A 12,046-nucleotide genomic window follows, 5' to 3' on the forward strand; every position below is an offset into this window, starting at 1 on the left:
CGCCAAGTTTGTCTGGCCTGGGCTTAGAAAAGATGTAAGAGACTGGGCTGACTCCTGTTTGGAGTGCCAGCGCGCTAAAGTGTACCGTCACACCAAGGCCCCCCTGCAGCACTTCCCTGTACCTGAAAGGAGGTTCGACCACGTGAACGTTGACCTAGTGGGCCCCCTGCCCCCCTCACACGGCTTCAGTTACCTCTTTACTATGGTGGACAGGACTACCCGTTGGCCAGAGGCAGTTCCACTGTCAGGCACGACGTCCGCCGAGGTGGCCAGAGCCTTTATTGGAACCTGGGTCGCCCGGTTTGGCACTCCAGCCGACCTCTCTTCAGACCGGGGCCCACAGTTCACGTCCGAGCTCTGGAACACGGTCGCCAAGAGCCTGGGCGTGAAGCTACACCGGACTACATCATACCACCCGCAGGCCAATGGGTTATGCGAGCGCTTTCACCGCTCAATGAAAGCAGCACTTCGGGCCAGCCTTACTGACAGCGGCTGGGTCGACCGGCTCCCGTGGGTCATGCTTGGTCTCAGGACGGCCCCCAAGGAAGACCTTCAGACCTCCTCGGCTGAGCTGGTTTACGGTCAGCCTCTGCGGGTGCCAGGGGATTTCATCCCTAACATTACTGCCCCCTGGTGTGCAGCCCAGCAGCGGACAGCACTTCTGGAGAAGGCTAAGGTATTCACGCCGGTCCCCACCTCACAGCACGGCCTTCCCCGGTCGCACGTCCCTACAAGTCTGCAGTCAGCGGGATATGTTTTCATCCGTCACGATGCCCACCGGGACCCCTTGAAACCTCCATACGACGGTCCGTTCCGTGTCCAGGAGGCTGGAGACAAGTACTTTGTGGTGGACATGGGCGGGAAGCTGGAACACATTTCCATAGACCGCTTTAAACCGGCTCATGTGGACTTGGGCAAACCTGTTGGACTGGCCCAGCCCCCACGGCGGGGACGACCCCCTACCTTGCCCAGTCTTCCGAGTGAGGCCCACGAGACCCCCTCGCCACCTATCCTGTGCCCGAGTGGCCGTAGGGCCCTTAAGGTTTTCCCTACAGCGGTGCCGGCCGCTACAGGGGTCAGGCGGAGCCGTTATGGCAGGGTTCTCCGCCCTCCTGTTCATTGACTTCTTTTGTTATGATGAATTCTGGGGGGACGTATGTAGTGGGTGCTATGGACATAATTCACCATTAGATTGTTTTGATGTATTGATGGGGCACTGTCACTTTAATGAGGTTGGTTGGGGGTTGGGCTTAGAGAAGACGCGCTGGTGGAATGTCATTCATAAAATGTTTTTGGTGACGCGGAGCTGTCAGAGTTTAGCACGGCATAGATCTGACAGCTGTCACTTGTGCTAAGAAGATAATAAATGACACACTACTTACTTGGTGTGGTTGCAAGATAGAAATTGTGCGTCTCTCCTTTCCGACGATTTCTACAGACGCGTGATCTGATTTACCAAAGCCACTATCAGAATGAGCCTTGTAGCCACCTTTAAATTGCGTGTAACAGTGATCTAGGATGTTACCGCCTCTGGTGTTGCAAGTCACATGCTGATAGAAGTCAGGTAATACCTTTCTCAGATTGGCGCTATTGAAATCACCCAGAACCAAAATGGCGGCGTTAACGTTCGTCGCTTGTATTCTATTTACCTCGTCGTGGAGTCTGGAGAGCGCGACGCTGTTCCTGGCTTGCGGTGGAATATACACTCCGATCAGGATGATCGCCGTTAACTCCCTCGGGAGGAAGAAAGGACGACACTTGATGGTTATATATTCCAGGTCTGGGCAGCAGTGGCTCGATAGTTCCTTCACGTTGCCTGGATCGCTCCAATTGTTGTTCAACATGAAGGCTATTCCACCTCCACGCTGTTTGCCGGATTCTGCTGTTCTATCCTTGCGGTGAATGAAGAAGTGATCGGCCGGTTGGATAGCGTGGTCTGGGACTTCTGGCGCCAGCCACGTCTCGATGAAGCAGAGAACGTTACAGTCCCTAACGTCTCTCTGGAATTGAATCCTTGCTCGGATGTCGTCTAGTTTATTGTCTATTGATTGTACATTGGCTAGCAATATACTGGGTAGTGGTGTCCTGTGCCGCCTGGTTCTCAGCCTGTTACGGACTCCAGCTCTCTTTCCTCGCCGTCTGGGTCCTTTGTCCCTGGGGGCGAGATCCGGTCCTGATGTCCTCAAGATCTCAACAGGCCATTGTTGCGGTTCAGAGAGCTGATCCAGAGAGTAATCCAGTCGGTAAGTTTCCCGTAATCCAATGTCTATAAGTGACTGACGGTCATACACATTAAATGCACCTACTGTTGGTACAGACAAAACTCTTAAAACTATAAATATTAACAAAAGTATGCACAGTCTCGACGGAGCGCACAGACAGGCAGCCGGTCGTAGCGGCGCCATCTAGTTGGACAAGAGAGGGGGGCCAAAGGAGTTCAGGGTCCGAATGGCGGTTGGGAAGAAGCTTCGTGTACCTGGGATTAACAGGTGTATACTGTAAACTGTACCTGGGATTGACAGGTGTATACAGGTGTGTACTGTATACTATGAACAGTACCTGGGACTGACAGGTGTATACAGGTGTGTACTGTGAACAGTACCTGGGACTGACAGGTGTATACTGTGAACAGTACCTGGGACTGACAGGTGTATACTGTGAACAGTACCTGGGACTGACAGGTGTAAACAGGTGTGTACTGTAAAGTGTAAACAGTACCTGGGACTGAGAGGTGTATACAGGTGTATACTGTGAACAGTACCTGGGACTTACAGGTGTGTACTGTGAACAGTACCTGGGACTGACAGGTGTATACAGGTGTATTATACTGTAAAGTGTAAACAGTACCTGGGACTGACAGGTGTATACAGGTGTATACTGTGAACAGTACATGGGACTGACAGGTGTATACAGGTGTATACTGTGAACAGTACCTGGGACTGACAGGTGTATACAGGTGTGTACTGTGAACAGTACCTGGGACTGACAGGTGTATACAGGTGTGTACTGTGAACAGTACCTGGGACTGACAGGTGTATACAGGTGTATACTGTAAACAGTACCTGGGACTGACAGGTGTATACAGGTGTATACTGTGAACAGTACCTGGGACTGACAGGTGTATACATGTGTGTACTGTAAAGTGTAAACAGTACCTGGGACTGACAGGTGTATACAGGTGTATACTGTGAACAGTACCTGGGACTGACAGGTGTATACAGGTGTATACTGTGAACAGTACCTGGGACTGACAGGTGTATACAGGTGTGTACTGTGAACAGTACCTGGGACTGACAGGTGTATACAGGTGTGTACTGTGAACAGTACCTGGGACTGACAGGCCAGCAGCTTGCTGTGCAGCAGAGGAATGATGGTCTGGTGGTCTGGTTTGTTCTGCTGCCTTGGATCAGTTTCATGGACCAATGTCTCCCACTCGTCCTCCTCGTCATCATCCTGATGTACGTAACAGTAAATGGTCGACAGGATCGACAAATGTCTTTGTGAATATCAACACATATAAACATAATTTTACACAACTTGAAATAATGATTGAAAGATTATGATATTAATATTAATAATTCAAATGACCGGTACAGCATAAATTACAGAATAAATTATCTGTGGCGCAGCGGAGATTGCGCTCGTCGTCACCAATGCAAGAGACTCCGGTATCGAATCCCAGTCTCAGCATTGCCTTCGGCTTGGGCCGGCCGTCGTACTGGCTCATTTGGCAGAGTCAGTGGGTGGACGTCGATGGGTGGGGATTGGACATTGTGGACAGCGACCCCCTACAGGTCAGTTGGGAGACGCCTGCACAGCAGAGACAGGAAGTGGCGAGGGTAGTGTGAGCCTCCCACGCGTTACACCTCGCCAATGAGAGTCCGCGCTGGCAGGCGAAAAGATGTGACAGGCTGTCTCCTCGTGTGCCGGAGGGAACATGTGATGCAAGGCTTCTATCCTCTCTACAACCGACCAGTGGGGGGCATAGTCGAGCAACGTTCAAGACAGGGGAGGGGAGAATTGGACACACGAAATTGGGATGGGAGAAAAATGAGAAAAAGTAGATTTTCTTTTTTATAAATGATCTGTTTATCTTAACACTTTGAGTGCCAGCCACGAGAAATCTCGTTAGTTCATGCCATGCGTTGAGTGCCAAGAACGAGAAATCTCGTTATTTAATCGTTATTTTTTTTATTATCGATTTCCATAAAGTTTTCATCAATCTAGCCTCACGTTACCAGTGGGGATCTGTCTGAGCTCGAACAGGGAAAATACTGCCCCCTATCGTCTCTCCGGATGGTATTGCACCCATTGGATTGGACTGAATGAAATGGATGGGAAAAAAAGAGTCCGGATTCCACATTTTACTTGTCAGGCATGTAACCGGAGACGATCCCACTCATTGCCGACCCTCAGAACAGCGTGGAATATGTGTTACCAGTACCCAGCATTGGATCAATAAACGCAATCGATATTTGGAATGGCGATCAGGAATTGGAATAATCTTTTTGGAGAACATCTGATCTGAGGTAAGGAATCTATTTTACCAGTCTTGGGATAATCAGAGCTCTTTTCACCTATATCTCAGCGTGTCCCATATGTGTGTGTGTGGCTGTGAGTGTGTGTGTGCTGATCAGGAAAGAAGAGAATCGATTTTTCAGCCCGCTTCTCTAGCGTGCATAAGTACACATATACTATCGATAATCTAGCGTTTATTTGAAAACGATTCATAAATAGGCAGAAAAATGACAACGAGTTTTGTGTATTCCAGTAAAGCGCGATTCCTGCAGAATCATTTTTTTTCTGGAAGTTTAAAAAAACTAGCGTTCTTCAAAATGGTATAAAACGGAAATGAACCGATTAAAAAACAATCCGTTTCGACAATGTTGACTGCAAACAAGTCATTGATAAGCGACGGTCGTATTAGACACATAGCCATAATTTAAGATATAGTTTATGCGTTCGCAAATGTGATCACCCTCCCATTGACTACAGCGCTGGCACTCAAGTGCTATTTCTGGCACCGCCTGCTGGCACTCAAAGTGTTAAGGTTGCAATAGATACCATTCAGCCACTAGATGTCGCACTAGATCACCAGTATATATCCAATCGGGTGCATTTCACGTGGGGAAATGCGAAGTAGGGAGGCAATACATGTAACCAACAACATCGATTTTGGACCTGCAAAAGAAATAATTTATCCATCCATACGTTCCTGTTTTATACCGTGGTGAATATGAGTGTTATTTCGGAATGATCAGGGCTAATTCCTGGGAGGCTATTAATAAGCCGCGACGTGTATTATACCAAATCCATTGGCGTTTCGTCCCTACACACGCTACAATAAAAAAATCAAATGCATATGATAGGTATTATGTTTCATCATGAATGCATGATGGGGGGGGGGGGGGGGGTCGTTTCTGATTAATTCATTGCCAATAACAGAATTTGTTATTACCACAACATACGCTGATCAGGGAGATGGCTATGAGAACAATGCACGATCAAGCTGAAATTTACGTCAAATTGTTCTTACCTGTGGCCGGTGGGATTCCAAAAAGAATATTCCAATTATTTGATTGCCATCTGGTAGATCGTATGTCCATTTGGTCGACGACATAACCCACCACAGTATAATGAATCGGGGGTCCCGAAAACGATTCAATGCGATGGGGTGAAGCCCTAAACGCAACGGTGTATACCCGATTTAAAATTGTTCTCTCCTCCTTGTATACCCGCGTCCTCACAAGTATTCTGCCAGGGAACTTATGGACATGACAATAGTATTTATAAGGTGTTTGATCATTGTGTCGTTGTAGGCCTGCCACGATAACACATTTTGCTGGGCGATTAATTGCCCCCGAAAATATCGCGATAAGCGATATTATTGCGACCGGTTAGAGAATTTTTTTGAGAAATTTATTTCCCAAAACATTTATTTTGAAGCCCACCGCTCCGTCTTTTCCGGTGTTTAAGACTTTTATTTTGAAGCCCACCGACCGGACCGGAAGTATTGCTGTGATTATCCTAGCCGACAACTTGTCTCGTCCGGTTGTGTTTTTTAGTTTTAACGTTAGCTACTAACGTTAGATGCAGCTACTACAGGCAATCAACGATGAGGAGGAAGCGTCAAAGCAGTATTATAATAGAATAGCTGTGGTGCGTAGGCACTGCAGCACGACTCGAAAACGACCTGTTATAATAAATTAATTCATGTTTAACTTGTCCCCGTCTCCAGTCCTTTGACTAGCCCCACCCGTTCATTGTAAACAATGATGCATGTAATTGTATTAACGTTATTCTGTGTTATTCTAACGTTACACTACAAATAACGCTACTTGGTTAAAAGGAGCAACACTATTGAGAAATGTAGTTAAGCTATGTGGTGTTGCCCCACGGAGCTCCTGTGCTGTGCTGTAGTAAAGCCAGCGGCCCGCCTCCCAACACGGACAGTGACTGACAAGGGGCACTGGTTCCGCCTCATTAAAACAAACGCGCAAATAGCAATTAATCGCGCCCGTCAAAATCATTGCATTCATTTAAATTATCGCGGCAATTAATCGATTAATTGCTTATCGCGGCAGGCCTACGTTGTACATATTGTGTATACACCGTTGCGTTAGAAGCTAACGATAGCTGCGAGCTAACTAGGCTACAAGGCTAACAAGCTGGGTAGCTATGAGCTAACTAGCGCTACAAGCTCAAACACCCTACACCCACCACTATTGTCGCGTCCACAAGCTCCCCCGGCAAAACACCCGCAAGGACAAAGGCACACAAAGAGGAGAGAACCACCCCAAATCGGGCACTCATGCCGGCCAACAAGCGACCTGCGTCTATGCCTTCTACATCGGGCATTCATGCTGGCTACCAGGCTAAGCTGCGTTAGCTTCTAACGTTGTACACAATATGTACAGCGACACAATGATAAGCTGCGTTAACGTGGTTGTGGCTTTTACAAATAGTGGTTAGCTTTAGAGATGGATGGCTATGATCACGGAGCAATAGTGCTGTTAGGTGAAACAGAAGCTGGTGTGTGGCTCTCAGGCGTAAGTGGGGTAAGGGGGGCGTGCCAGCGTAGGGTCACGTGGGCTTAGTGGCCAATCAGGCCAACCCCGGAAATCAAATCCGTCGCGGAAGTGGTACACGCCACCCGGTCTGGAACAGGGGTTACTGCATTCTCGATACAGCGCTACTAGCAGGATCTGGCCGGTACTGCACCTTCGGAGTCCCAATATGCCTTTTTTCAGGCAAAATACAGCTCCCTGACATTGACTAGGCCAGGGTATTAAAATCGAATAAAATGGAAAACTATATATACGTATATATACCTTATATACCATTACCTTATATACCATATACTTTCCCAGCCATTAACCGCTGGCGCCCAATAACGTATATATACGTGGTTGGCCGGTAAAGTGTTAATACAGTATTTTTTTTTTTATCAAATATTTTTCTTTTCTTTTTTTTTCTTTTTTTTTCCCAACATGAAACAAAACATATATCACAATACAATAATAATAATACATAAAAAGACTTCCCAAGACAATAACTTAACACCACATGACAAGACAATAACTGATTAATACAGTATTCTATAAATCTTGCGGGCAAAATAATCCCAAAGGTAATCGAAAGTAACCCAACGACATCACTGCGCGACGGTAATCCTGTGGATTATTTTCCACTTTTAGCTGGTAATCTGTAGTCTGTAATGGAGTCGTTTTTCTTCTTCTTCTTCTTCTTCTTCTTCTTTTGAGGTCAAACCAGTGTGAGAACAGGAACATTTGAAAGATGATGTCACCACGGCTGCTGGTCCAGTCAGAGCTACAGGACAGAATGACGGCCGGTCCCGAAGCTGCCGTGACGCCATCTAGGCTCCTAGTCACAGAGTGTTGTTCTTTCACCATCAGTGGCTAGAAGGCCACTCCATGTTACCGCAGGCTGCCTGCGACCACAGAAGAAGAGCGCTACGTGCAGCGTTGCATTGTGGACTCCTCGAAAAAGACGACGTCTCGGAAGCGTTATTAGGGAACGCTTGAAGTGAACCTCACAGAGGAGTGACCTTCCCGACACCGCGGGGCTACTGACCTGGTTATGGATCGTTCCCTTGTTCCATTATGAGGGAACGCTACTGACCTGGTTATGGATCGTTCCCTTGTTCCATTATGAGGGAACGCTACTGACCTGGTTATGCATCGTTCTCTTGTTGCATTATGATGAGGGAACGCTACTGACCTGGTTAGGCGCCGTTCCCCTGCTCTCCTTGCGGGTTGTTTGCACCAGCCGTGGTCCGACTTCTACAGAAGGGAACTCCCGCTCGTAGTCCCGACTGATCTGACTCCTATAGGAGAGAGAAGGGTACAAACGGTAAGTATAGTACAAATAAATATATATGACAAAGCAGCACTTGTCTATTTTGTTATAGCATTTTTTTTAGTGGTCCCTATGGGTGGGAGGTTGTGGTGTGTTATTTGTTTCTGTTTGTTTATTTGTGGAATATATATATATATACTGTATATATATATATATATATATACAGAAGAAACACAAGCAAGGGACACAAGCAATATATATCTATATGTGTGTGTGTATATATAGTAAAACTTTTTTTTTGTCCGGTTAGCCTAGGCATTGTCCAACTAACACCTCTCCCAAAGGCTAACCGGCACTGTCCGCTTCCATTCATTGTGCTAAGCTAGGCTAACGTGCAGCCAGATAGCTTTCTACTGAACGCACAGAGAGGAAACTGGCATCTATCTTCTTGCCTCTCTCTGGAGAAGACGGTAAGCTAATTTCCCAAAATGTTGTTCTTTTAACAAGTCTAAACACACTGTTCAGAATGATTGTCCATTGCAATGTCACAAGGGGGACACAAGCAATGAATTAGCTTCATTTAATCAATTAGCTGTGCTTTTCGGAGCCAAGTATGCCGTCTACCTAATGCACTGGCCAGATTGTAAAAGATGTGTACTCTTGGGCGTGGGCAGGCATGCAGTCGTGCACAAACGCGGTTAAACCGCCGTTTAGGTATAGGTCAGTGAGGCAGAAGTGTGCGCGGATGTGCACGCGCGCACACAAAAATGCGTTCACAATTGTCACTGGACTCGTCGCGCCGGCCGGCACTTATCACCTAGACTTTGCATAAGAATAGGATACCGATAGGCGATAGCATAACAACGGACTCCTCTCCTCCACTACTGCCTCTCCACCAGCGTCAATGAGTCCTCGGAGCAGCCGCTCAGCTCCGGCGGGGAGTCGCTGAAGGAAACTGTCCTTCTGTAAACTAACTCTAAGTTACATTGTTAATTTTGTTTGTATTTACTTTTCTAGTTTAAGTTAATTCAATTAAAGAAATTGTAACTACAATTACATTTAAAACATTTATGCATAATAATCATCTGTTCTGTGCGCAACCGAGGGAACATGTATGCGCGGGAGCGCGCGTGCATGTGGCGTTTGGGCATTTCCCATATTACGACTGCACCACTGGGCGTGGAGTAGCCAGGCAGGGGAGGAAATAATGAATTTAAAATGTGGCGTGTAAATGTGTGTTGCTACGCCAACCAAAAACACTGTTTAATACAAGAGAGGAAGGAGATGCTGGACAATAAACAATTATAATAAAATAATAGACCTTGCACACCGTCGGTGTGTGAATGTGTGAGTGAATGGGTAAAATGTGAGGAACAAATTGCTAAGAGCTACATAATTCCCTCACCTGACTTTCGACTTCCCCCTGGGTTCATTCCTTGGGTTCCGATTGGCTGTTGCCCGGACCATATGTTGATCCAAATGACTTGCGGTAACCGACGGTGGAGGAGCCGTCCTTGCCGGCGGTGAGCTTCCCCGTTCACACTTCCACCACTGCGTAGACGGGACAGATTCATGGATCTCTATGCACCCGACACATTTGTATTTTATGTTTTATTTTATTATTATTTTCAATATATTTTATTTAAAGTTTATATTAACACATTGGGCGCCGGCGGTTGTGCCCATCAAAGTACCCAGAAGTCTGCCACCGTTGAAAGCCTATGGAGATGTTTACCTTCTTTGCAGGGCTATAACTTTTTAAATTGTATTGCTATATTGACATTACTATGGCCCATTCAACATCGATTATCTATCGTTCAGGATGTGGGAACGTTATATTTTTTCATTCATACATTGTTATGTTAATAGCGTCAAGAATATAAGCAAGTTTTAATCTTTTCTGCTGTAATTCCAAAAACAGTAGTTATAGGCCCCGAAGAATATGATAGATTATCGACTGGCATTTCTTTCCTATACACGCTATATTAAAAAATTCAAATGTATATGATCGGTATACATTATGCTTCATCATGCATGAAGGAAAGGGGGGGGGGGTCGTTTATAATTCCTTGATCGTCAGTAACGGCTTTATTTAGTATGGGTTGATATATTGATCAGATGGTTTGCAGTGAAATTAATAAACAATCGGGCTGAAAATAACGTTACTGTCCTCTTACCGTTCGCTGATGAGACTGGAGGAAAAAGATCCCAATTATTTGACGCCGATCTCCTAGATCCATTTCCGGTTTGTATGGCGCAATAAACGCAGAAATCATATCGATTATTGCGTTTCGAAAGCGATCCAAATGCACTATAGTGTTTGTCTGGATCCACGTAACAAGATATCACTGCCGGAGGGATTTCCTCAACGCACCGATCGGCACTTCCGGTTTTGGCGAGAGTGTAACTCGCCCGACCATCCACCAGGCGGTGGTATTGAGGCGTTCTCATACAGGGTCCCACTGCAGTCCGGAGGTTGGCTGGATGAATTATGAATGCCATGGCGAAAGAAATTAAATATTGATCCCAAAAACGGCGTAAGTCGTTCTTGGCGTTCAACGCATGGCGGGCAAAAACGGCATAACTCGTTCTTGGCGACCAATGTGTTAAAGGGAACACACCAACGTTATGGGAAATGCTCTCATGGCTTCTTTCCGACCCCCTCCAGCCAAATCTAGCAGCGTGGCTGCATTCAATTAATTTCCAATGTAGAGGAGCGTCTGCAGTAGCTACCTGGCGTTGTACCCCACGGCTGCATACGCTCCTCTACATCGGACATGAATTGAAAGAAACCGTGCTGCTGGACTTGGCCGGAGGCGGCTGAAACTGGCCATCAGCAGCATTCTCAAGAGTCAGACAATGTCCTCTCTGTGCGTTCAGTAGAATGCTATCCGGCTGCAAGCTAGCTTAGCTTAGCACAAATGAATGGGAGCAGATATGGACCAGCTAGCCTAGCTGTTGGACAAAAACGCCTCTCCCGGGAGTTTTAAGATAGGCTAGGTGATCCATATCCGCTTCCATTCATTTGTGCTAAGCTAGGCGCTAGCTTGCAGCCGGATAGCTTTCTGCTAGACGCACAGATCCATCTTCTTGTCTGACTCTGGAGAAGACGGTGAGTGCATTTCCAATAATGTTAAAGATTTTATTCATAATTATGAGATTATTTTTGACATACGGATGGCATAGGAATGACCTTGACACTGTATTAAAAGTGCTCCCGGTAAATAATTGTCTCTCACATTGACATCCCCTAAATGGCCCCCGTAGACATTTAGGATGTACACAGAAGGAAGCCCTACGAGACCAAAAGGTCCATATGACAAATTTTATTTTCATTAGGAGAATTCTAGATCCAGTGAGCCGGCTCTATTCTTCTCCTTGAACCACGGATGTCATCCAACGTCTACCCCTGCCGCGCTTCATGTAGCACAGGATGCGAGAATCACTTCGTCTGAATAAATGCGCAGCTTACCCGTTTGCTTTCTTTATCGTTGTTCCTCAGTTGTCTGGCCTTGCGCAGTAGCTTGCTCTCTCCAGAATGTGGCACCGTCTTTTCCACAACCTGTTGCCGCTTGAGGGCCTGCACATCTGGACTGGGCGCGACCGTCAGGGGGCTAAGCGAGCCGGGGGATGACAACACTGCCAACGACAGAGTCCAAAATAAATACAGTCACCGTCACAGACACGAGCACAATCTCAAATAGAGTCCACGGTCTTAACACTTTGA

At 46.6% G+C, this 12,046-nt stretch overlaps 1 protein-coding gene across 1 annotated transcript in view; it reads right to left on the bottom strand.

The window, feature by feature from the left end:
* Window positions 1-12,046, bottom strand: part of stk36 (serine/threonine kinase 36 (fused homolog, Drosophila)) — a 44,996-nt gene that overhangs the window by 18,198 nt on the left and 14,752 nt on the right. The window contains exons 7-10 of the mRNA XM_084320186.1: window positions 11,792-11,958; window positions 9,725-9,870; window positions 8,242-8,347; window positions 3,328-3,453 (exon numbers count right to left, since the gene is read on the bottom strand). Coding sequence (XP_084176312.1) covers window positions 3,328-3,453; window positions 8,242-8,347; window positions 9,725-9,870; window positions 11,792-11,958 — 545 coding nt within the window. The remainder of the gene's footprint in view (window positions 1-3,327; window positions 3,454-8,241; window positions 8,348-9,724; window positions 9,871-11,791; window positions 11,959-12,046) is intronic.

The sequence above is a fragment of the Notolepis coatsorum genome (genome assembly GCF_963971535.1).
Source record: "Notolepis coatsorum genome assembly, chromosome: 8".
NCBI lineage: Eukaryota > Metazoa > Chordata > Actinopteri > Aulopiformes > Paralepididae > Notolepis > Notolepis coatsorum.